Consider the following 27,183-nt stretch of genomic DNA (forward strand, 5'->3'; position numbering starts at 1 on the left):
GAACGCAAGACACGTCTCGCAAAGCGACATTACTCAGGGGCCCTACAAAAGGAGCCCGCATCTTTTGCTGTGTCAGTTCAGGTTACATGTGGAAAAACGGCTTCTAAACGCTTTTTTATCTTTTGTTTTTGTTCTTGTTGTGTGAGAAGAAAGAGCTTACAACTTTGTTCTTCTTTCCTTCTCGTGCAGTTTTAGCTCGACTCAAAAAATAGTAGATAATAAAGGGAGGCTAAACCTTCACTCAGATCTACAAAAATTATATGTTGTTGTCTTTTATGTTACATATTAAAGGTTACTATGGGATATAAACAATCAAATAGTTTATCATTTAGTCGCCCTGAAAATCTTATAGTCGGCAATGAATAGAAGGGGTGGTAACGATAGTAATTTTTAGAGCTAGCAGGGAAAAAATTGTTACAAAATACAATTGCCAAAATCCCCAAAAATCCCAACGCGCTAATCAAATTTATAAAGCTATCTTGCTTAATGTTTTACTGCATATTTTTGGACTATGTTTTTATTCAGGACCATACCTTCATTATTGTGATGTGTTAAAGTTTCTTAGATGAAGAACCTTGAAGGGTTTCGAAATCATAACCGCTTAAAATAGCGCGAAACTAAAACGATTTCGAAGCCAACCTCACGTTTGCAATGGACGAAAATATCGACGTTAATAACATTGTTTGCTGGACCTTTGGCCAATTCCATACTGAATGGCATATGAACTTGTAGTGGAGATGTCCGGTACATAAAACTTTTTTATTATACTTGACTACACAAGGTACAGCAACACATGAGCGCGTTGGCCCCGGTGCGGGCGTGTCTCTCTGATCCCGAAAGTGTAACTCGAAACTGTTTACTCAAACGCCCGCGCCCTCCGGCGGCATACCTCAGCAGGCTCTAGTTGCCAGACGCCGGAGGCGAAACCGAAACTAGACGTGCGATGTCCACACTACTCCCCCTTCAAGAAATGTTGAAAAATTAAAAGAATACATGCACAAATCGTACGGCTTGACGAACCCTTCGTCCACCACGCGTCGTCGGAGAGTCTGCAGAATTTCTCGCCGGCGCACCAGTTGGAGTGGTGATTGAATGCTCGAGGTGAGCCGGCTTTAATCGATCCACCGAAACCACTTCTGATCGTCCGCGCACTTTGATTGTGTAGTGTTTCGTACCACGACGAATGACTTTAAACGGGCCGTCGTACGGCGGCTGGAGGGGTTTGCTCACATGGTTTTTAACATGTGAGAAACATGTTAAACATGGTTTTTAACATGGATGGCGCATGATCAGAACATGGTTTTTAACATGGATCGCGCAGTAGCGATACACGCCCGCACGCCGGTACAATGCCCATCCAGATCGAAAGTGACAGGGGTGGAAATCGAACCCAGGATTCTGGATTTTCCAACGTGGGAATTCGCTACACGTGTTCCGAGCTGGTGTGCACCCTGGTGGATGACTATTGGCTATCTTAGAGAAACACCGGCTAACGGCAGTTAGTGTCTGAAGGAGCTTCTGGAAAATTCTGGTATGCGCTTTGAGATTCGAGATGTTCTACATAATTTTGCGGTGTTTTTTCTTAAATTTAATTGTTTGTGCACTTTCTCGGTCTAAGTCAACAAGCCTTTTTGTTTCAGAAATAATGTTTGATTCTCTCTCGGCGCTTATTAGCGTAGGCTAATAGAGCTGAATATAGAGTAGGTCCGCCACACCTCCCGCACGGTTCAAAGTTAAGCCAGGATCCTACTGGCCAAGGTGTATAACGATACAGCTCTACCCTGTGCATAACAATTCAAAGGTGGTTTGGCGCAATAACAAGACTTATAGGGTCAGAAAAGGATAGCAAGAAAATAAAACAACGACGCCTGCAAGCCTTCTTCTGAGCCTACACAAATGGCAAGAGGTTCTGCGGAAATATATATATATATATATAAAACTGAGAAGAAAAAAACCCTTAGTGAAAAACAGCAACAACGGACGATTTAATCTTCGACGTTTCGGCCGGAGTCCGGCCTTCGTCAGGAAGAACTTTTACAGATGAACGCGGGTGGTATTTATACAATGCTACGGTCGAGTCCAAATTTCGGAGGGGTGACGGTTGAAGCTTTCGAGAGAGGGAAGCGTAGGGCAGTTCTTATCCGGGTGAAGAAGCTTGACGGTCGGTGCCAAATTTCAAGGACGGCGGGATGACGGTGGTAGCTTCTTGAGAGGGGGCGCAGGGTGACTTTGTGTCCGGGCCGGCAGCGGTGACCTATATAGACGATAGCGTACAATAGACGAAAGTTACACGCGCAAACTAAGGTGCTGTCTCAAAAAAAAAAAAAAGAAAGGGCGGCACGGTCAGTTGTGTGCATGCAGGCATGCAGGAGTCAAACCTGGAAGGGAACAAAGTTAAACCTAGAAGTAAAAAGAAATACAATGGATATCAGAACCTGGAAATAACAGAAACGTTGATGGTCCAGTTCCGGCCCCAAACACAGTACCATTGTTAACAACAAAATGTACAAAAAAAAATGTTTTTGGATTGCTGTTGCTATTCGTCTGTTAGCATTTTAATCGATGCCAGAGTACCGGGGCTTTTATTTATTCCTTGTTTAATAGTGTTAAATCGGTAAATTAGGTAGGATTCACGCTGTTCACGTTCGCGATTTGATTTAAATCCAGATTCTAGGAGCGTCACTGACAATTTATCAAAAGAATGTTTTGGGAGAGCGAGATGTTTGGATAAAGGCAGTGCCGGAAGATTTATGGCGTGAGATTTGTGATTATTAAAGCGCAGTCTAAATGCCGTTCTAGTCTGCCCTATGTATTGCATTTTGCATACCGTACACTCGAATAAGTAAATGACATTCGACGAGGCACATGTTAAGTTCCCTTTAATTTTGATCGAGAACTGCGAGTGCGTACTGGTGGCCGTGCTTGTGTGCTGCATCTGTTTACAGATTAGACATCCTGGGTGCCTGCAAGGCCTACATTCGTTAGGTGGTGGCGATGAATTTATCCGAGAGTTTACTAGCGCGTCTTTGAGGTTACGCGATCGTCTGTGGACTACCCCCGGGGCGGATGGAAACGCGCGTTTAAGGCGCTCGCTTTGTTCGAGAATGTTATAATGTCGTCTCAAGACATTATTTACATTAGGATGGTTTATGCTATAAGTTAGACATAGATTTGTGCGTTGTGTGGCGCTTTGCGTGGGGCGCGGGCTGATGAGGTCTGCGCGGTTCAGTTGTTTGGCTTTTCTGATTGCATCGTCGATTATACGGGGTGGATACTTTTGTTTCTCTAGCACTGACCTTAAATTTTGACTGCTCGCATCAAAATCTGTCTCTTTTGAACAAATTCGTTTGAAACGATGAGCTTGGCTATAGGGAATGCTGTTCTTGCAATGGTGTGGGTGGTCGCTTTGATAATGAAGGTATTGCTGCCGATCTGTAGGCTTACGGTACAGGCTCGTGGCGAGTTTACTTTCGTCTATCTTAACGTTGACGTCTAGGAAGATTATTTCGGTTTGAGAGTACGAATGTGTAAAGCGGATGCTCGGATGAGCAGCATTGTATCGACCTATGAAGTCCACCAGCTCCTCCTCAGTGTGCGACCATACAATAAATATATCATCTATAAACCTTTTGTATATTAGCGGCTTTACGGGACATTCAGAAAGGAACTGAGATTCTAATTTTCCCATGAATATGTTGGCATAGTTCGGGGCCATTTTGGTGCCCATCACGGTTTCGCTAACCTGCCTAAAGTATTTATTGTTAAATTCGAACGTGTTTAGTTCTAAGACAAGCCTCGCTAGAGTAGCGACGACGTGTCCATCTGGGGTATCCGGTTGTTTGTGGAGTTCGTACATGTCAATTAAAGAGAGTATTCCATCATCATGTGGAATATTCGTATACAGCGATGACACATCGAGTGTAACGAGATATCATTCTTTGGGTATGCATAAATTTGATATTTCTCTTAAGAAGTTAGCTGTGTCTTTAATGTACGAATCAAGAATTGTAGGTATATGTTTAATCAAACTGTCTACATATCCTGATATGGCTTCGGTTACTGTACCAATTCCGGATATGATTGGACGCCCTGGGTTACCAGGTTTGTGAATCTTAGGGAGCATGTAGAAGCGGCCCGGAGAAGGCTGTACCGGTTTCATTAATTTATGTTCGTTAGCAGTTATTCTGCCCTCGTCTAGGAGATCCTTAAGAACCGAGGTCACAATCTGAGTGTGGTGCACCGTAGGGTCATCCGCGAGAGGTTCATAAAACTTTGAGTCATTTAGTTGGCGGTTTCCTTCTCGGATATATTCAGAAGTGCTAAGAATCACAATTGCTCCTCCTTTATCGGCTGGTTTTATTGTTATGTCTGTCCTATTGCTCAGGGTTTTTAAGCTAGCCCGTTCGGATTTAGTGAGGTTATCCCGTCTTCCCGCCTGCCTGCGATATTCCCGCATTATGTCTTTTTGCACAGCAGCTATGTATAAGTCAAGACAATCATCACGGTTAGCTTTTGGCGTCCAGTCGCTCGTTGCACGCTGCTGAGAGGTGTTGGAGCTAGAAGTTTTGTCCAAGAAGTATTCCCGCAATCTTAAATTTCGAGCAAAGTTGTCGAGGTCGCGTAGTAATTGAAATTCGTCAACAAAACCTGTGGCGGGACAGAAATTTAGTCCCCTCGATAGGAGTCTTTCGTCTTCTGTTGATAGAGTCACGCCAGATAGATTAACAATTGTAGTGCCACAAGGGGCACTAGTGCTTGACCTACCGTCTGTTATGCTAATGGCCGGTTGAGTATGTTCGTTATAGTTAAATGATGTCGTGAGCTGAGGTAAAACAGGGTTAGGAACCTTATCGCGCTGTAGCTTACGTAGCTTGATTGTTGCGAGGTCATGGTGTTTCTTTTTATCAAATTCAGATAGGGCGCTAATTTCGGATGTCGATAAGGGGCCATTTGAACGGAGAAGTGTAGCGGTCGCGGTCGTTAACTGTTTCACTTGTTTGTCACTATGCTCAATCGCTATTTGGACCAGTTTAAGGGAAACTTCAAGGAGAACTTGTTGCCATTCCGATCGGTCATGTTGGTCGAGGTTTGTGCAGGCGGGAGGAAGGGAAAGCGACATGCCCTTCGGGGTAATGCCTGCGTTAAGGTACACTAGCAAGGTTGATTTATGGAGTTCGTGCCTAATGCGTTTATCTGAGAGCTTTCGTACTTTAAGAAAAGTGGTACTGTAGTTTGGAGTGGAGGAACTGGACTCACCGAACTGTCGTCATTCGTCTTTCTTCGGGTGCGGGGAGCTCTCCACGGTGGGCTTTCGCAGGTTGTAGCGCTGTCTTGGGGTACTTCTCGGCTGCTGCGGGCGTTGCATTGGTGCCACACTCTCGGCAGGTGTCGGGTACTCATCGACGTAGTTGACGCTCTCGCTGGCTGCCGGGCACGGTGCTGGCGGGGTCCCCACAGGGGCAGCTGGGCTCTCGATGCTCTCGCTAAATATATATATATATATACATATATATATATATATATATATATATATATATATATATATATATATATATATATATATATATATAGAGAGAGAGAGAGAGAGAGAGAGGGTTGGGGGGGGGGGGGGGGGGGGGGGAAGAGAACTTCGGTGCTTGTGCGGGCGGCACAATACATATTTAGTAACATGCCCTTCTAGTATTTTTTTTTCATCTAATATCCTCTAAGCTGTGAAAACTCTGATAATGTGTATATTTAAAAAAGAAAAAAATACTGCGAAGTCACTTGTGTGTACACACATATCAAAAGCCTCTTATTTTATGCTGGCGCAACCAGCATGCTCATTGTACGAGGGTGATTCAATAAATAAGGTGAATTTTCTTGTATAAGGACTTCTAATACCGATAGAAGCTTACTTTTTTTTTTATTTTTCTACGTAGTCTCCCAGCACTGTCAGACACATTTCCCATCTGTGCACAAGCTTCCGTATTCCCTCAGCGTAAAAATCTTTAGACTGATGTCTAAGCCAGTCGCTCACAACGCTTTTGACTTCATCGTCACTTTCAAACTTCGTGCCTCTCGTGAACGCTTTCAAGGGACCAGACAGGTGAAAGTCAGATGGGGCAAAGTCTGGGCTATAAGGGGGATGTGGGAGCAGTTCCCAACCCAGCTCGCTGATGGTCTGCCTCCATTAGGGCTGCTGTGTGAGGCCTTGCATTGTCATGATGCAAGATGACTCCTTTTGATGATGACTTCTGCGTTTATTCTTCATGTCTTTCCTGACCTGCCTCAGCAGTTCACAGTAGTTGGCACTGTTCACAGTGCTTCCTTTTTCAAGGAATGAAATGGTGATTGGGCTTTGCATATCCCAAAAAACGGTGAGCATCACCTTCCTAGTGGACCGCTGGGACTTGAACTTCTTCTTCACTGCAGAGCCTGCGTGCTTCCACTCCATGGACTGTCGTTTAGACTCAGGCTCATAGTGCCAAACCCATGTCTCGTCAGATGTGACCATCTTCTTCAGAAACTCATCACCATCCTTCTCATAGCGGGAAAGACACTGCTGGGACAACTCGACCCTCCTCTGTTTGTGCTCCGCAGTAAGCATCTTTGGCACCCACCTGCTGCTGACCTTCGAGTAGCCAAGGTTATCATGGACAATTTTGTGTGCTGTCCCCACAGATAAGCTCAAAGTCCTTGCAATGCCATCCACTGTCACCCTTCTGTCAGACTGAATGAGGTTATTGACTGATTCAATCACCTCAGGAGATCTCATTTCTGTAGGCCTCCCAGGCCTGTCTTCATCCTCAACACTGCTCCGTCCTTCTTTAAACAATTTAGCCCTCTTGTAGACATTTTTTTGGCTGAAACATGTGGCACCGTACACAGTTGACATTCTCCTGTGAATTTTAACGGGTTTGCACCCTTCAGCAACCAAAAACTTGATAACTGACCGCTGTTCAATCCTGGAGCATGCTTCTTGGTTGGCCATCTTTGTTACGCGGTAAAATTCTCACAGTTTTTTTTGTAATCTGCATAAGAAATTAAATCCACATGGAAAAGTAGTAAAACAATAAAAATAACATAAAAGTAAGCTTCTATCTGTATTAGAAGTCCTTATACAAAAAAATTCACCTTACTTATTGAATCACCCTCGTACCATAGAATAATCGAGGAGGAAGTTAGCAAAGCCCACGCGTGACCCAGTTTAGCGAAAACGACAGTGACCGGCTTCGTGTGTTCGGATGGAGAGAGTCACGCGGTGCACTGCCGGTGAGTTTTTGGTCGTCGGTGCCACTGGCAAGGGCTCGCCGGCGATTTACCAGCCAAATTCTCCAATAGAAAGTCTGCGATGGGCATTTTTGGTTCAATCAAAAAAACTAAACGCTTTACCGCCTTTTTTTTTTTTTAGAGGGGGGGTGGTGGTATTTTCGGTTTTTTGACGCGGGTTTGCTCTTTGTGAATTGGCCACACCCAAGGATGTAGAAGACGACATTTGCTTTTCCATGGCATCCTAATTGCACATAGGAAATTGAACGCTCAATAAATGTTCCCACTGGGAACTTTAATAAATGCTGATGTGGTCACCAGCCCGAGGAATAGCTTTCATACTAGGGGTAGTCAAGGGGTTTGTGATTACTGTGTTGTGAGTGATTTATTTTGTTTCTGCTCGTTTCCTTCATGTGCTTCCTTTCCTTGATGTTCTAGACTGTAAGGAATTATATATAAAAAGAGATTCCCAACAAGTGCAAGACGTTTTTAAAACTCGGTTGCAAAACATTTATTGAAAATCTATTGCAAAAATATCTTGAAACACTGTTGCCAAAAATTTAATTGAAATGCAATTGCTAGAAGTTTAATTAAAATTCGCTGTCCAACATTCAGTGACGGTTCAATGGGAATTCATACGAAAAAAAAAGCAATTGAGTTACAATTGAGACTCGACGCGGCGTATTAAGTGAATGCTTTACAATTTTAATTGAAACTCGTTTCATTCATTTGTTAGGGTGCCATCATATGCTACGGAGGTAGAACCATCAAAGGTTGGAGTGCACCCAGGTCCGACTCTTTGGAAGTTTCAACTCATAGTTCGAGTTTATGCGGATGAGCAGAAATATCAAAGAATAATACCGCCTTAGGGAAGCAAGTCGTTAAAAAATTAATATAATCAAATGTTTGCTTTTATGTTGCACGAAACTGGGAAAGTATTGTCTAAGACTTTAAGTAAGCTAATCACATTTCGTTTGAATCACGACTTTTTATAGGCCGGTCAGGGCTGTTTAATATGTCGACTTTCAAAAAAGTTTTGTCAATTGGTCGAAGATTCGCCGAACCAGTGGAATCTCGAGGTTCCATGTCCTTAGTACTTATGTTTCAAAATAGTTTGTATCTCAAAACTTTTCTCTCAGTCCTCTGTGCATCCTCTCTTTTCTAGATCCGCCGGAGGTGAAGATCGAGCACAGCCGGGTGGGCGTGGTCAAGGAGGGGGGTCACGTGGTGCTGCACTGCTCTTACACGGCCAACCCGCGGATGATCCTGGACATGCGCTGGTTCAAGGACGACGCCCCGTTGCGCTTCGACCAGGACGAGCGGCTGGAGCCCAGCAACCCCGGCCTGCCCACGCTCACCATCCGGGAACTCACGCGTAAGGACCGCGGACGCTACGCCTGCGGACTCCGCAACGACGTCGGCTGGGGAAACTCCTCCAACGTGGCGCACCTCGACATCCTCTGTGAGTGGCGCCTTTTGATTTTGCCATCACGACATCCTCCGTGAGTGGCGCATTTTGATCATACCATCACGACGGACGCGCTGCCACAGTGAGCCAACGCATTCTAGATGTCAAGGCCTAGCACGGTATTCTTACAGTGGTAGCTGTTTTTACCACTTCTAGCAACATGAGAAGATGCTCAAACGTAAACACTCACAGTACTGGAAAACTCTATTTGGGTTCTCATGCGCCGTGTGCCACCGGTAGTAATTTCTGGGAAAGCTAACGCCCTTCCAATCTAAGCACGTCTCCGTTCTGGTTGAAGTGCTTCCCGGCAAAGTTTTAAAGGACATGTACGTCTCCCTTGCAAATGCGTAAACTGTGGCACCAGTGTTGTCAAAAGAAATCCCGTAATACATTTTTTCGGAACTGAACAGATTGCGCTCTCTAGTGCAACAAGGGTTTCGTGGTCGTTTGCATTTTTTTACCTCATTTCTTCTCACGGACGCCTTAAGGAAGGTAAGGCATATTATGTTCGTACTTCATGCTTCGTTAATAATGCTTCAGTATTCTTACAGGTCAATGTCGCAATAGTCCGATCTAACCAGCCTGTTTGACTACACCACCGGTACTGCAATGCATTGAGGGAACTTTAGTCTTTTTGCACGTACGACAACCTCGCTGGAGCTCTGCTGGTGTAGAGCAGAAGTCACGGGCCCTGGTGTGCTCTGCCGTCTGCCTCTTTTGAACCAAAGTTATGACGGCGTCAAGCATGCACCGAACGCTTAGTGAAATCGGTCTATCGCATTAGCGACGTTTTTAAGCTGTATGTGCCTGGAGGCCTGGAGCACATACTGCACATGAGTGGCCCTTTCACGTGTGGTCTTCGGTTTCGTGTCTTCACCGGCGGAATGAGGTTCAAGCGGAACGCTGCCTCAGCAGTCGTGTTCAATATGTAACCGCGGCTGGCCTTCGATGGGTGTCGTAGAACATCTTGCACTGTGGCCTTCTAGCATGTGTTCGACGACCGCGTGGTTCCTTCTCCGTGGGACAATCGGAGAACCTTTCCTTGTCCTGTAGATTGAAAATATCGGTTCGCTTCTTAAGAGTACCTCTGAATATTTTTCCTTACACATTCCGAGGTAAAAACGCCAGGATGCCATGTTTACTCTGGATGAAATAACTTTGCCAAATTTTCTGTGTCGTCTATTTTCTCGGATGGAAAAGGCCGGAGGAATGAAAACTGATATTAGATCTTTTGCTAAATTACCCAAATAGTAAAAAATATTGTTGGGAGCGTAGGCACATGCACTGCACGCGTTAGCCTTTTCTGTATTAAATATTTGAACTAAACAACCAAATGAAGATGTTGATAACCCGCGTGCAATGTGGCATTTGTTTTGTAGCTTTAATTTAGAACAAATACTGCTGCAGATGGCAGTACGCACAGCGCGTATAGCTACACTCGCGCACGCTCCTTGAGCTTGGGTGTTTTAGCAAAAGACCTTTATATACCCTTTCGAAAGCCCCTTGCCGATTATTATACTCAGTTCACCCTTAAGCTGAGACGCTTCACCTTCAGCTCGAGCTCGCTGGCTTCCGCAGTGCCACGGTTGCGCGTGCCTGCGTGCTCACATTTGTGTTAGCAATAGCCCGATCTCACCAAGCGTTTGGCGCATGCGTGACGCCGCCATGACTTTAGTTCGCCGGAGGTAGGCGGCAGTGCACCGGGCAGCTTGTTTCGTTTGGTGCTCTGCACGTGCTGAGCTCCAGCGAGGCCATCGCGCGTGCACAAAGACTAAAGTTCCCTGGATGCATTGCGGCAGCGGTGGCGTAGCCAAACTGGCCGGTGAGATCGGTCTTTTGTTGAAAGATCGCGCTGAAGGCGGAGTTTCAAGTCTCAGCTTAAAAGCAATCGGAGTGTTGAAGGTCGAAACCACTGCACAATGGCGGAAAAACCGTATTCGTGGAACGTTTAAGTAATTCCATACGATTGCGCACATCGGAGCGCAGCGAATGTTAGTAGCCGACGAGCTAATCAAACCGCGTCGAAAATGATTCATCAGTTAGCTCATCACCTTTTTCTGCGGGTGTGTTTTTGCACTCAAATTTAATTAAATTCGTAAAGTGTGCAGCTACTTTGCGGTTGCAGTCCAGGATCGTGTAGGGATTACACAACTGCCATCAGAGAGCCGTTTTTGGTAAGAGATATATAAAGGTTTAAGCGGCGAACTAGTGCCAGCGGCCAAAAGCACAGAGCTCGTGATCACATAGGTAGTCACTCGTTTAGTGCTTTCCTGTATTTCTACCGTTAGCGCCCCAAGTCCCGTATTACTGTCGTCCGTGTGGACTTGAATCGTAGCAGGATGGTCGAAAGGGCCAGGATCAGAGCTGTCTAGAGTTTCTGTTTCAGCCCATAAAATTCGCGTTGTCGCTGTTTCGTATATTGTTGAGTCCAGTGTAACGTCCCAATGCCTATCATTAGGTCTGTAAGCTGCAGAGAAATCTCCCCCAAATCTGGCGCAAAACGCCCTTAGTAGGCACACAGTCCGAAAAATCTCCACATGGCCTCCTCGTCCAGCGGCGGTGAAATTCCGGCCGCTGCACGTGTCTTCTCAGGGTCAGAACGGACACTTTCGTTGCTTACGACGTGACCTAGGAACATTAGTTGGCAGCAACCGAACGGGCATTTCGAAGGCTTGAGCGTCAGTCCCGCGGTCTTGATGGTTTGGAACACGGCGCGGAGTCGAGGCAGGTGTTCGTCGAAGTCGCTTTGAGAATAACACAACGAAGTAGGGGTAAACGAGACAGCGTTGCCATTTCAGACCCGACAGCGTAGTGTCGATGACGCGCTAAAAAGTTGCTGGTGCCGTACAAAGTCCGAAAGGTATTACCTTTAGTATCGCATGCATCAATAGTGCCGAGTGCTTGACCGAGAACGAACGATTTGCGGGTTGTCTGGACCAGGGTTGGCCAGGCTGACCCGGCCTAAGCGCCGTAAACAAAACTATGAAACTTACAAGAGCCGAGGGGGGGGGGGAAGGGGGGGGGGGCAAACCTTTGTCTGAGCAATAAACGAAACTTGAACTACTTTCAATCGCTACGAGTCAAAAGCAGTCCAACTGCACATGAGGTAGCACAAGACTACCAAACCGCAACCTGTCTTTCGATTCAAAACTCGTTCTATTTCTCTTTTTGAGGAAGTGCTCCTGTGACTGCGAGGGAGGCGGGTGAGGGGGGAGGGTTTAGGGGAGGGAGCCGCGAGCCGCGCTTTAACACGCGAAGAGCCGCATGCGGCTGGCGAGCCGCAGCTTGGCCACCCCTGGTCTAGATGATTGGCATTTACTCTTAGTTTCAGCGTAAACAATATGGAGGACAAAATGACCTTGCCTAGTCAGTCTCGCCCTAGCTCTGTCCTGAACTTTCTGGGTCGAATATTCGAGATAAAAGGAGAAGCGTTCTTTAACTGTCATGCACGCGGCGTTATTTATTACAGTGGTCAGCACCCTTCACTTCTTTAAGAAATTTCGCGGATAAAAAGGTTTGACGAGAGTGAACTGGATATAAAGGTTTAATCGGCGAACTTGTGCCAGAAACCGAAACAAAGAATAAGCGTCGAAGCAGCAGCAGCGAACATGGCGGTGTCGGCGTGACAGCTGCTTGGAGCGAGAGAGAGAAGGTGCCTCGTCGTTCGGACAGTCTTAGCGACTTGGCGAAGCCACTGACAGCTACTTATCCGGTCCACTCGGTATCCCATATATTTGACCTACAAGGTTCGGGAGTGAGTTAGGGCGAGACTAGCCGAGGTCACTGTGGCCTCGTTATCTTTCTGCACTCGTGATGAGAGTAAAGGCAAATCTTCAAGATGAACGGAGAAGCGTGCAATCTCAGTCCTGCGCGCGGGAATACAAATATTCGAAAGGACAACTATCACTTAAAAAGAAGGGAACAAAAACAAAGGAATAGTCCGAGTTAAGATTTCAACATCCTGTAGTACATAGTTTCCAACTTGTTGATGGGGGTCATGTTCTGTATAAGCCGTGATTGCAATACGAGTTGTGCTGAAATACCTAACGTACTGATCGTCTGTTCCGCCTTTTTGCATGCTTTCTTCCCCGTCACACGACAACGCAGCGCATGCGCATTTGCGACCAATCGACGAGGGATGCGTTTACCAATGAATTGAATGGTTTGAGGAGGACACCCAGAATATCACGACAAGCGCGCCATCTATCGTTCCTTCGTGCTAAGCTTACCGGTACGGCCCGTGACACGTTTTGGTCAGAATGGAGAATAAAATCAAGATAATTTAGATTGCGATTTAAATCATCATCTTAATCGTGATTTAAATCACATCGGGTCTGCAGAACAATTTTTGTTTTTAAATAATCCCTAAAATATTTTTTTACTCACCGTATGTCTATCATTTGATGCTTTCTATGTGGGCTTGTTTCGTATTTAAAGCCAGGTAGCAACCAAGAAAAAGTGATCTATTGCAGGTTGAACGCAAACAGCTGTTCTGAACGAATCACGCCATTGAGCTTGTTTTTCTGCATTGCACTCCTTTTCTCAGTTACGGAATGTCCCACTAAAAGCAAATCAGAAACTGATAAAAAAAAATGAATATGGCTTTTTAGCTAACTAAAAAAATAGACTACTTTTATTCCAGAATGGTGGGTATATAATTTCCATATTTTCTTCGCTGACCAAACGGATCATTTATTCAAGCTGCCGTGTTTGAAAACAAAATTAGTCATAAGGGATCATTTTTTCCATGTACCGTTACTTAAATAATATTTATATGGTCTTAATCAAATAAATCGGATTAAAATAAAATAGGCATAATTTAGTTTATTTGAAAAGAAAGAAAACAATAATTTTGTGCCCTGATTTCGGGCAAAGAAGCCAAAGTGCAATAGGACAGCGTCTCCGTGACTGGAGGCAGTGGTTCGGATTCTTAGCGGTCTATAAACACACCTTCGGATTTGAGCGGGAACTTTCAGCATTTAGACAGGGCCGTACCTTGTCTTTCAGACTCGATGGAATTTCCCGATCAGAGCTTTGTCTCCTCTTTGTCCTTTGCATTTTGCTTACGGAGCGATTGGCTTTGCGGCTCCGCTCAGCTCGGGCGAGTAGCTTTCGGTGCGTGCTTTCATACAGAAATGGAATTCGCCCCATATCTTGAAAGTAGTTTTTGCCTACTCGCGGTCCTTCAGAATAGAAAGAAGAACAAGAACAACGATGTTGCCCCTTTTTGGAGTCAGCGCTTTTCTCGACGTCTCGTTTGTCGTGCTCCCCAAGGAGACTACAGTGCTCGGCTCTCAGAATATGCCTGGGGTTGAAAGTTGAGGAACATTACTTTTGTAAGAACGTATCCTTATCCTGGAATTTGTGGAAGGCTACTGCAAGAACATTTAGTGGCCAAGAGTTCTAAATTTCTTTTTTTTCTGAAAAAATATATATATATTTATTGTTTTTTTAATGTACACGGTTTAATAAAGCAGGTATGATGGTTAGAAAACAAACATTGAGAACGTTTCGATTTGTCGCATTACTAGTTTTTTTTCACGCTTGTTTACATTGATATTTTTTCCTTTCACTTTCCACTACTTGTAAAATAATCTCCACCTTCCACGACTAGTAAAGTAAGTAACATCAAATATCCCAAAATAATTTCCTCAAGTAGAAGTAATCACCTAATTGAGTGTTATGCATCATATTTTTCTTTGGAATTTGAACGGCCTATACCCAAAATATATTATCATCTCTCGTCGCCAGTGTTTAGTTTGTTGCTGCGCAGTTTTCGCAACATATATTTCAGATTGTTAGAAATTGTCTCCCTAAAAAAAGGACCTTGTTTGGGCAGCCTGAACCAAATACACGAGAGTTCTTGGTAATTTACATATGTTGTTTGTGCTAAGAGAATGGCGCTTCAGGGAGAATCCGGCAAGCTCTTCTTAACGGCGTAACAGCGGCAACAGCGTCGACAACAACCACATAAAAAAACTAAATTTGATGGTTGGACGACCTCGAAATGTGCCCCTAACGCATCCACGTTTGCAGCGACCATAGGATAAAGTAGCACGAGTCTCATCTTGCCCACGATACTCCTTTCTATATAATACCCCTAGAGACCTACCACCAAAACGAAGCTATAACCCAGCGCCAAGGACCAAGTATAGATAGAACAGCACGAGTCAAGTTAAGCGCTGAAAGTAAATCTCGCGTCCTCTGCAACACGGGAGTACAATGTGCATATATTCCATCCTCGTGCTCCCAACCACAATCTATCTGCATTTAATATACATATGTCAGCAGAGGCTTGTGCAAGAAGCTCCACTCTTTCCCTCCGAAACCCGCGTTTTACCCGACTCTGCGAGAAGAGGTGGAGAGGAACTCCACTGCACGCTTCCGTTTGCACAGCCTCAACGCTATTGAAGAGGGTCCATGTGCTCTATTCACTTCGGAGAATCGCTAGTGTCGCGTCCTGTGCCGTCGGCGTCATAGCGGAAATTTTACAAGCGCAACTTCGAGATATTACCCGGAAACACCACAGAAATCAACAGGCGATATGTTTGTATTCAAAGAAAAAAAAGAAGAAAAAAAGACAACGGACACCAGGACGATGCACTGTTCATGCCATAGAGTTATTATAATATACGCTAGAGGTTCAACTGGCGCTAGTGTCTATGCGACTTCCGGGAGGCAAATTGAAGCAGACAGCAACCAGTCTACTTTTGCGGTGCTCCTGTGCATTCCTATGGGAATACGCACGTGAATTTTGTCTATTCGCCGTAAAATAACACGAATAACTTTTTTTATTTCGGTTGTACCGGATAGTATGTACCTTTATTGATATTGTGAAAGTGTAATTGATTGAGTTACAACATTTTTCTTTACCACTGAACGACGTTAAACTTCGCTCTATTTCAGGCTCAAACCTCTGTTCAACAGCCGGTGTGTAAAAACAAGCGACGATTCTAAGCAAAATAACAATCGAAAGGAATGTAGAATGCGTTTAAGGTTCAATAGCATTTTGGTGGCGCTTATATATTGCTAATATGTCTTTTCTGTCACTATATGAAGACTCCGTCGTGCATCTTTACAGTCTGCTAAAAAAATAAAGTATGTGGGCTACGAGAGGTGTGTCTTTTTATTATTTCCTATGTGGGGCAGTTTTAATCGGGCACCTGTTCTCTGGCTTCTCCCCATTCGCAAAGATCTGGAGCCTGCGGGTGATGATTTGAACCCAGAACATGCATCTTTGCACATATTCATGAGCAGAAAGAAGAAAGCAGTACTTATTTATTACAAATCTGACTATAGTACGTGACTTTCAATTTATTTGATCGTCTGCATGCACAAAGAGTTACTTATCCAGTGTTACTGTGTAGTTCTTGCCGTCTCTCTTGGTTTCCCACATGTCCTTCGCTCGTTTGGCACGTATGTCCCTCATGTTGAAAAGTGCCGACGCCGTGTTCGCGCTAACAGTGTCCGACAGTGCACATAAATACACGTACGAAGCGGTTTTAGCATCGTTTTTCGTGCCACGAATTTCAAATGAAAACGCTGTAACTGACCAATTATTTCGTCTGCGTGACTGAGAAAAGTTCCAAGCTACCTAGTACGTACGAATTATTCGTGATATTTGCTCTTATAATCGAGCGCAGAGAGAAAATGCACCCGCTTTTCCCCATAGCAATGCATTACCGGAAGTCAATTTCGGACTGGTTGCTGTCTGCTTCGATTTGCAGCAGCGCACTAGCGCCAGTTGAACCTCTAGCGTACATTATAATAACTCTATGGTTCATGCTGCTCAGTCGATTCCATCGGATCGTGTTGTCGGCTCCGGACGGATTTAGTCTAAAACGGAGTATAGTTGCCCGCAGCTGATAACCCTGGACGCGACGTCACAGGCGGGAATCATAGAAGAACGCCACCAGAACATCTAGCGCTTGGCAAACCGTACCTGGCCCGTTTCTACTTTTGCGTGTTCATATTTCACAGCAACAAAACTTACTCCTTTCTGATTCACGTAGGTATCTTTTGTTGTATAATTTTATCTTTCCATTAGCACAACTTTACCCGACAGTTTCCCATCGGCACGGGAGCGAGTGAAAACTAGCGGCGTCGATACGAACGCTAAAACCAGAGGAGGTACATTTAGAAGCATATATATAAATGACAAAAAAGCGCGGCGTGAAAATGGCCTCGAAGGTTCGACGACTGGTGATGCGCAGCTTGATTATTTGGGGGGTCCCGGCGCAAATACGCCGACACGTCGATAGAACTGCGGCGCCGTGCCGGCCAACACGGAATAACCAGGCAAGCAAGCACGCGAGCGCGGAGATGTACGGAAACACGCTGGCGCGGAAACGAATGAATTTACTCCGGCTAATCTAATAATGTGATTAATGAGCGAGCTCGGAGCGCTTTGGGCCGCTTTCGCTGCGAACATTGGCGAAAGGCTGGAAGAGAGAAAGTGGGCGCGCATCCGTGACGAAACCGAAGGGTTCTTTTTGCTGTCCGCTGTCGGCGGGCGTTGCGTTCCTTCTTTACCGTGCGTGTTGCTGTCGATCGGCGAGTCACGCCGCCTAGCGAGACCGCCATTAACGTTTGTCGTCGGGGGCCCGAAGTCTGGAAGTTTGCGAAAGTTTTAATGAAACTAAACTCTCATCGCCAGGCCCAATTTAGGTGTCGCGTACAGAAGTACATGATTCTTTTTCTTCGGTTTGGTGAAACGTCTCGCCTGTGCATGTGAGATGGACTTTTGCTTCCGCTGACAAGTTAAAACAGCTCCGGTTAACCTAAGCATTTCTCAAGTATGAATTTCCCCCTTTATTTTTGTGGTAGCGTTGGAAGCTCGTGTCTCGCTCGATCGAGGGGGGTAATATTACTTTGTTTAAATCCCTCTGACTAATTGACGTCTGCGCTGCAACGACCGGCACTTTTACCGAAGAATGTGTTTCAGGGATGAGTTTAAAACTTAGAGCGTCAAGAAATGTTACTACAAAAAAAGGCACCACGGACAATTTTTTTGTTGTTGTTGTTGGAAATACTACGTCTCTCGCCGGGCATGAAACCGCTGACTTGTCTCGCAGTTAGTATATACCCTGTTTCCTTCGCTATTGGAGCTGCCTTGTTTAGAATGATTGCATTGGATACATACACAGAATATTGGTCTCCCCAATGATTGAAGGAGCTCAAAATACGCTGCACACTCTGTGTCTCCCGACATGATTTTCGTAGGATTAGTATACATAGAAATTTCTTTCTGACGTCTTCTTGATTACAGGTTGTAAACTCAGTCTGATTCTGTTTTTGTCTTTTCTCACCTTTTCTTTATGGCAGTTCTATCACTCTGTTTTAGCTTGGTTGCCTAGTTGGTCAGAAATCTTGCACGAACAGATTAGGTTTGGCTAATCCTTAATAGTCGACCCACACATGTTCGCTTCACTGGTTGTGTGCGCGAACCTTGTCAGCGAAATTTCTATAGTATTTAATTCGAACTTTCCTAAAACATGTTTTTAACGCAATTGCGACCGCTCTGCACCGCTTATTTTTGAAATACCGAAAATCGGATTCCGGAGTGATGTCGCCTCCTGGCTTTTTATCCTCCCTCAGAAATCATCCGGGCGCCCGGCACATGTAGCACTGAGAATGATCAGCGAGTCGGGGATTCGGACAAAGCTCTCTCTTTTTAGGTGTTCGAGGATCTTTCAGACTTCAAAAAGAAAATCGTCAAACGGTCAAAACAACAGGGTTTGGGGTTATGTATACGGTAGCATCGGCTGTGACTCCTCCGGGGCAGCCTTTCACACCGTTTCAAAGAAATTGCGGTCGCTGAAAGGGCCCTAGAAGAACTTCGAACTAGATTGTGAAGCGTCTCCTGCTCTCATCCATAGGCGGCACACACGGAGGAGAGTGGTATAGATCGCGGAACGCGGCCGTACACGACACTTCCGGTGGGGAGGGTTCAGAGGCGTGAGAGAAACTGGAGTTGCAGGACGACTCAATCTTTGACGTCATTGAACTGGCGCGGAAAACGCGGAAACTTCAAATTATGATTTTTGAATTTTTTTTTACCACAAATAATGAGTTCTTAAGTGACACATTTTGAGGGTAATGTATTGTTATCCGATCGTTTCGGATAACAATACAACATACGAGTTTAACCGAACCTGTCAATGCCCCCTTAAGCTGAGACACATGCTGTGTCTGGACTTAAATTTGCACTGACCGATTGGTCCCCTCAGCTGCGAGCTGAGGGGACCAATCGGACAACGTTAAAAACATCATTGTGTTTGTCATGTTTTAGAGCGTATTCTGTTATCACTGAATCAATGATGTGGCGACTTCGCGTGCTTCTTTCCGCGCGCTCTCGAATACTCTTTAAACAGCGTGCGAGATATAGTGGTGGAAAGGGAGTGCGGTGGCCTGATCAACCTGCTCTTTCCGAGGCCGCTCCCCCCTCTCAGAGCGCGCCCTGGCACTCCGTCTCCAGCCGTCGGTGAGCGGTGCGGTACAGGCGCTACTTTGGACGGGGATCCCGTGGTTTCGGTGAAGATGGCCGGCAGTGGTCTGTGGTGGTGTGCGGGATTTGGCATGATGGCGATGAATCTCTGGTTCTAAAAGGGCTTGTGCGTTCGATGGTGCGAGGATTACAACGGACGGAGCGACATTCGCTTGTGACCGTGGAAGGAAAACTCGACGTGGGAAGTGTTGTCAGTGCTTTTACAATATCGTTCATCTCAAGGCAGGGAACCCGCTAATAATAATCTATGATAAAACAACTCGCAAAGCAAACCGCTGTAACACCTGGATTTTGTTGCCGCTTCTAGGAATTTCCAGGTTTGATAAAAGTGCGTTCAAAAGTTTGTGTTGTTAAATGCAGAAAGAGCCAGCTATAAGGCACCGTAATTTGTGTTACATGGTGATACATGCTATGTTCTTTGTGTGATGCTTGCACGATATTCCGCCTCAATAGAAGGCGGTTTTTTAGCCATTTGATATTTACCTGTTCTGCCGTAAGGATCACCTCCATCGCAGCGCGTTCAATGTCGAAAATTGGATGAGTTGATTAGTCTCTTCAAACATTGCCTTCCGCTCCGTTGTGCAAAAACCAATTCGCGAATTGGTATTTTTTTTATTTACGTGCTGATGCGTGGAATAGTTTATAGTTCATCACAGACGTTATAGCATCACGTTGCGAGCGTAAATGTTGCTCCATCCTCCAGCGTCGTTCGTAAAATGTCTTTTTTACACATTAGCAATGTCAAGAAGGTTTACTTCCGTCGCTGGTTCGGGAATGTCGGAACGCTCCGAGCTCCCGAGTTGGGATCGGTTGAAAAGGACCTCGAGTAGCCCTGGCGGCGAGGAGGGGGCGCTCGGTTGAATCAAGGTCAGAGGAGAGAGGCGGCTAATTAGAGGGGGCCGCCCGAATTCAGCATGAAACAAAAAGGCCCGATGACTTGCGCTTTAGACACTGTTTGATTGGCCCTCGTAGCGTCGGCTGCGTTCGAACATAAGCAGAAACAAATCGTTAATTTGCCGCATCCTTCTTCGCGCTCACAAATTGCAATGACGCGTCTTTTTTTCTCCATCAAGTTACTCTGCGGGTTTATAAATCGCGTCTTACGAAGTACGTCGTGACGAAAGCAATAACCAAGCTTAAGGTCCTATCACGACTGACGATAGGGTTAAGGATTCTTACGTTTCGTAGAGGTTACGACCGTCTTTGCATCGTAATCAGATGCGCTTGTATGCAATACCTCCTACACGGTCAGGCCGGAGTCCGTGACAAAAGCGCCGTATGCGCATACACGATTGACTCTCAATTACCCCCCCCCCCCCCACACTTTGCACCTACACCGCGTACACACACATAGTCAGGCCGTAGTGCAGTTTTCTTAGCGCCACCTACCCCAGGCCATAGTAGGGCATTGATAGAACACGAATTCCGGCTAAGAATCGCGTTTTCACTGAGAAAAGAAGATTCACAACAGAACGATAAAAAAGCACTCGTGTCCAGTCGATTTCCTGTGTTGTCTTCCTGCAGGCGACCTAGAAAATTGAGCACAAGATCCTCGCTATCATAGGAGGCGATGTATGGTGAATTTAGTTTTCACACGAGACATTTTGAACGGTTAATGAAATAGAGATACCCTGTCAACCCGATTCCAGACTCCCCGACGGTGTCGGCCGTAGTGAGCCCCCCGTTCCTGGAGGAGGGCTACGGCACCCGGGTGACGCTGTCGTGTAACGTGCTGGAGGGGAACCCGGGCAGCCTGCGCCGCGTGCGCTGGCACCGGGACGGGGAGCTCCTCAATGAGACCACCGAGCGCGTCATCGTCTGGATGGACGTCATGAGGAACTTCACGGGCAACTACTCCTGCCAGGGCGAGAACGACGCCGGCTGGGGACCCGTCTCGGACACGCAGGAGCTGGCCGTCTTTTGTGAGTCCCCACACCCGCTGCCCCTAATGTTCCCCTCTCTTGAAAAAGGAAGACTGCGTTTCTCCCATCAGGAAAGCAGTGCACTCTAATGGTTTCGTGACAAAGATACTCGTTTAGGCGGTAATAATATTTAGCCAGATTGATATTAATGAAGATAATAGCCCATAGATGACAACTAGAATATCCATCGTCTTTACGAATGCTGAGCCTTGAAATACAAATTCATAAATCATCACCGCCTTTCTGAAACATTTGTTACCTTTAGTTTAACCTCGGACGATGTTTTGATTGCCACTTTTATTTTCCAGACAACTAAAGACTTTTCAGAATGAAGTAATTTAACGTTATAAATATTCGTGAAACCAGCGGGCGGCTATCGGTGTGCATAGTGTCTAGATCGTGAGCTGGTTCGCGGATTCTTTAAAGAAGTTCATTCTAAAGGCTTTTCACGTTCCCCTAAAACAGGGGTGTTCGAGTTATTGGCAGCTTTAAAACCACGGGACGGAGCTAACAATGAAGGTTACACGGAAATAAAACAAGGAATAGAAAGTTTATAACGAGTTTCAAAGTGCAGCACCTAGCTTTATTTGGAAGGACAGTGACCCGAGGTGCACACGTAGCTCTGTTTGCCCTGCTTTGAGCGAGACATTGGGTAAAGACAAAGGCTGCGAGCCTCTGCGTTTGCCTTGGCTTTTAAGAGCGTAAAAGCAAAGTTATACCCTCTTACTTTTCCGCACGCTCTACTTTTCTTATCTCTCTCAGTTCCTCTTCATATAATATTTTCCCGGTCTCTTTCGAATTGTTCTGACCGAGGGACTGCCAACCCCTTGGGTTGCCATGTAATAGCCAGAGCATGGCGGCTGTCAGTGCACTGTCGGTATTAGGCTGCTGTAACCACACATCTACTTAGCGATATTAAAGCTGATGTCCACCGTACTGTTGACGGCAGTATCGGTTTTAACGATTTTAATGCAATATGATATTCAGGTTGTAGCATTAGAGGGTTCTCCGACTGCCCCATGGTAGCCGAGTTTCGACGGAATCATGCATATATATCACTTATAGTAGTGTGCAATTGTTCCACGATGTCGAACAATTGCACACTACTCAAATCAGTGACTGATGTATCGTCATGTTGAATATTTTTCGTCGAAGGACCTTCGTGTGATCGTCGAATCGGCCCGCCATTCTGAATACGAGAGTGGAGTTTGAGACGCGCTGCGCCAGGGGTGCCACGCGCTGACTGGGCAATAGCTCAAATGTTATCTAATGGAGATGACATTAACTTTCTCGTGGCACAGCGGTCTTATGAAATAGCCAGTGACAACTTAAAAAAAAACGCTGGGCACTGGTTATTAGGTTCATACTCCTTGCTCCGTGATTAGGTCTTCAGTGCCCTTATCGACGAATGCCTCAAACTCATTGGTTGCGGAGCAATGTAGAGATATAGAGGCTCGACACGCTCTTCGCTTGTTAGCTTGTCTTCGGCATATTTAAGTTTTAGGAAAAGTATCTCCTTTCGCGCTGCATAGTTAAGCGCCGTGGTCAATCTCGACTTGTCTTCCGCTGCAGATCCTCCCGGCCCCGCGAGCGTGGTGCACGCGAGCGAGTACGCCGTGAAGGGCAAGTCGACGACGCTAAGCTGCGCCGTGGAGGACCCAGGCCTGCCTTCGGCCACCCACTACCGCTGGGAGTTCGAGGGCGCCCTTATTGCCACGGCCACGGGGCCCACCCTCGAGACCGAGCCCGGGAGCCTCACGTCCCGCGGCAAGTACTCATGCGCCGCGGTCAACGACGTGGGCGCCGGACCAAGCGGGGACTACGAGCTGCCCGTCCTCGGTGAGCCCTCGGCGCCTTTGGCTTCGCATCGTTGCACTGAACGGTTGCCGCGCATATAGTGTGGGAAAGTGTGGCTTTATTTGTGCAAATACTCGTTCGTATTATAGTTGTCGCAGAACATACATTAGAACATACGTTAATGTGGACCCCGTTAATTAGGCTACCCCGCTGTACGGACAACACTTCTGGGAGCAAACTAGGAAACACACTCTCAGAAAAAAAAAAAAAAGGTGCATTATTACACCCTTTGTCCCATAAAATACAGCAAAGTATAAATTTGGGCTAGTTGGTTTATGATCAGTATATACAGCGCCAAAAAACGACAGGACGAAGACGAGAGTAAACAGGACGAGGAGCGCCTCGTCCTGTTTACTCTCGTCTTTGTCCTGTCGTTTTTTGGCGCTGTATATACTGCCCATAAAACACCCAAAACTGAAGTTGCACGTACATCGCACTGACGCCGATCTGGCGGCACTAACTTTCACGAGGGGCTTGATAGCCGTGTGGTACAACTTATTAAAATAGCTAATGTACGTCTTACTGACTGCAAAAAAAAATAATAATCTGTTTCTTGGCCCTACGGCAAACGCTCAGTGTTTTCTTTCTGCGGTTTTTGATACGTGTTTTAGCTATTTAATAAGTTATCTCGCACCGTTATCAAGCCCCTGGTTAAATGTGGCCCCGTCTCTTCGACCATCGTGCGCTGTACGTCGAATTGAAGTTTTGGGGTGCATTATATGGGACAAAAGGGTGTAAGGTGATACCTTTGTTTTTAGAGGTTACTGGCGTTTGTGCCACCTCGCTAGAGACAACTTGAGTGTGGGTGATTTTTTTTTTTTTTTTTTTTTGTTTTTGTGGAGCGGAGGTGTCCAGGTTAACCAGACACGACTGTTACAACATAATGTAAGAACTGTTACGCTCACCAAAACCCAGAGAGAAATAACGTCACTACGCATATTACACGTACATTGTTCTTCTGACTTTACATAAAGGGTATCATTGAGCGCACCTTGAGCAAGCACAGGTGCTCAAATAAACAAGGCTTCACCTGATTTGCAGTGGCTTTAGGTTCAAGTGTATTTCAGTTAAGCGATGCAATTTCTGGGCGAATCCTCGGTGCACTTTCATGTTTCAATTTATTTTGACTGTAACCCACAGTTTTACAGTCTAAATGCACAGTATAGGCCGTTTAAGACGGATTTAGAAAAAAGGTTATTGTGATGCAATCGTACTCGGGTCGACAAGATACTTCCTACATCAGTATGGTAACATCAGAATCACTTTAGTTTAGGATCGTCTTTTATTTATCACTACTAGTAAATGAATATTTAAGATGTCTGTAAGATTACTGGATATATTTTTTTAAGGCTGTTTACGGTTTCACCGTTCAGACCAAGCAATAAATGAGTGTTATCTTGCCCCACGTCTCAGGACTTAGCACATAGCTTGGAACTACCTAGGCTCTTACATTGATGTTGATGCAATATTTCTGTCATGCAGCTTCGGGCTATATCTGCCTAATTTACAAATATGTGTTGAGAAAATTCTTCAGCTTATTTTTGCCGCCTTTCTAAATCTACCCATGTACAAGTTCAGTTTATATTCCAGCTATTTTAGCAATAGATCGGAAGAGTACAGATTTGCATCCGCGTCATCAACCCTAGAAACGATGAAATACAGGTATTACATTAGGTGTTTTCTAGTTGTTTTGCTGATATATATTTGTATATATTTGTTTTATTATATAGTGCGTACTTGTTCACACTCAAATAATATGTGTTTTGTAAACCCCATCCTACGTATTCCCTGACTGCCATATAATAGACAATAAAACCAGACGTTGCTTTGTATATTTGAAAAAAAAAAAAAAAAAAAAAAACACCCTGAGACAAGCGGAAAAGAAGGGACAAACACAACAAAGTCTCTTGTCTCGTTTTTGTTTCCTTGTCTCGGGTTTTTTGTAAGTATGAAGGCTCACCAGCTAGCCTGCGCCACAAATCTTACTATGGCGTTCTAGTTGTTGCGCTGAACCGAAAAAAAAAAACTCCTGGTTATCACAGTACTGCAAATCCCCCCATTGAAAAAAAAAAAAAAAAAAAAAACCAGTTCAACTATAATGCTGTTCCGAACGGAAACGGAGCTTGTGTCGTTCGCACCTTCCTTTCGTCCTTGTTTATTTTTTTGCGCGCTGTTTATTTCTGTTACCATGAACCAACTCGCCTACATCACGGCACTAATGCTGTTCCGAAATATTTATGTAACCAATTCCCCATTTTAATACATGGACATTAACATTGTACTTTTTCATAAGGCATTGCATTTTCTATGAAATCAGCCGCAAGATGCTATATTAATAGTTGGTATAGGAGTTTTAGAGTATAATAGACGGCTGTGTAAACTAGACAGGATAGCAAAGGAGTGGCGGCCTTCCGTGCAGCTCCGCCTTCGTTCATCGACCGCCTGCCTGCGGTGCACGGAGCCCTGCAGAACTCGACGGACGTGAGCCTGTGGTGCCGCGTGGAATGCGAGCCCGCCTGCGTGATCGAGTGGCTCCGCGCGGGCGACAACATCGACTACAACCCGCAGTTCGGCATCCAGACGACACCACACCCGGAGGAGCCGGCCAGGAACCACTTCGCGTCCGTCGTGAGCACGCTCAAGTTCAACATGTCCCTGTGGCCCGGAGGCGTGCTCGACCGCAACATGGACAACACCACCTTCACCTGCCGTTCCAGCGGGAACCTGGTCGGGCGCGGCATCTCGTCCACCACGCACTTCGAGGTCGAGTGTAAGTCCTCCGCTCTACCTGTACACTCTCTTAAGATTGTCCGTGAGTTATATTTTTTGCGAACTGGTATACTGCGGCGACAGTGGAGGCGACACACGGGCTGCTACACACAGACTGCTCACGATCACATTGTACGTAAAACATGACGTCACGGCTCGAAATTACGTCATGATGTCACGTGATGTGGCATGAAGTTATGGGGTCGCGTGACGTCAGGGGAGATTGCAAATATCGCCTCCGAACTTAGAGGCTATAAAGGTTCTAGCTAAATTTAATTTAAAAACATGTTTTATGACATTAGGTGACATTTTGACCTGAAGTAACTTAAAGTGTTATGAAACTGCGACGTCTCTTGGCACTGTAACGTCATTCCAGAAATTGAATTGATATTGAATTGAAACTTAAAATATAACTTTCACGTTCAGAAATAGGTTAAACACGATCACCTCTATCTGCTAATGTCAATCGCACATTTGCGTTTTGAACGGACGGCTACAGCCGTTTTGCATAGGCGCCACATTACAGCTGCCATTGGTGACCTTTTCTTATCTTACAGAAATGCCGATCAACTGAAGCGGGCGTCGACATGCCTCCGCATAGTCTAATGCGAGGGAGAACCACAGAGTATAATCTAGAATGGCAATTACCTGTCCTGCTGTTTTTGTGATAAACTTAATAAAACGGAGAAAAAGGAAACACAAACTGAAGGTCGGTTATGGCGGAATCCATGCACAGCTGCTGATGCAAAGCGTCTATATTTTTGTTCCAAAGCACCAATTCCATCGAGCGCTCGAAGGTCAGCCATCGGCGAGCGCGATGCACAACGGGAGGCGTGACATCACTTGGTCCAGAACGGGCAAAGCTGCTTGGTGGCTGACGTGGTTATGAGCTCCGCCACTTGGGGCCGTCAAGGCGTTACACCCTGGCCGTTTTAGTTTCCCCCCTCTACCCCGCAGGATTTGTTTAGACTGTGAGGGAGGGGAAACCCGGTTCGAAGGGGCTCGGGCGCAGGCTGCTTGCCAATGTACTTCCGCGCAGCGGCGCCGTTTTTAAGGACAGAAGGGCGTAATGACATTCGGTTTATTCCTTTGAAGTAATTGTTTAGTGTCTTCTCGAACAAAAAATTGTATATCGGTGGTGCGGCCAGAACGCCGTTGTCATTCATACAAAAGAATAGGCCCATGAATTCGGTTGCAGTATCCATTTAACGAAACACGCACTGGGATCCGCTGCGATATGTCACCAATAACGAGTACCTCTGTAAAAGACTTTGAATTCGCTTTCCTACAAAACACGGAGAGAGCCGATCACGGCGAATTATTCAAGGACCCCAACGAACGACGAAGATCATATCATTACACCCGAAGCATTCGATGTGGGCAGGATCAGCGAGCAAGTGAGACGTCAA

General features: G+C 45.6%; 1 protein-coding gene across 7 annotated transcripts in view; it reads left to right on the forward strand.

Annotated features, from left to right (window-relative positions):
• Positions 1-27,183, forward strand: part of LOC120844207 (hemicentin-2) — a 378,065-nt gene that overhangs the window by 326,840 nt on the left and 24,042 nt on the right. For all 7 annotated transcript variants that reach the window (XM_042290939.1, XM_042290943.1, XM_042290941.1 and 4 more), the window contains exons 5-8: positions 8,417-8,713; positions 20,876-21,148; positions 22,721-22,987; positions 25,425-25,775. In XM_042290939.1, coding sequence (XP_042146873.1) covers positions 8,417-8,713; positions 20,876-21,148; positions 22,721-22,987; positions 25,425-25,775 — 1,188 coding nt within the window. The remainder of the gene's footprint in view (positions 1-8,416; positions 8,714-20,875; positions 21,149-22,720; positions 22,988-25,424; positions 25,776-27,183) is intronic.

The sequence above is a fragment of the Ixodes scapularis genome, unplaced genomic scaffold, assembly GCF_016920785.2.
Source record: "Ixodes scapularis isolate PalLabHiFi unplaced genomic scaffold, ASM1692078v2 PGA_scaffold0__279_contigs__length_252992795, whole genome shotgun sequence".
Classification (NCBI taxonomy): Eukaryota; Metazoa; Arthropoda; class Arachnida; order Ixodida; family Ixodidae; genus Ixodes; species Ixodes scapularis.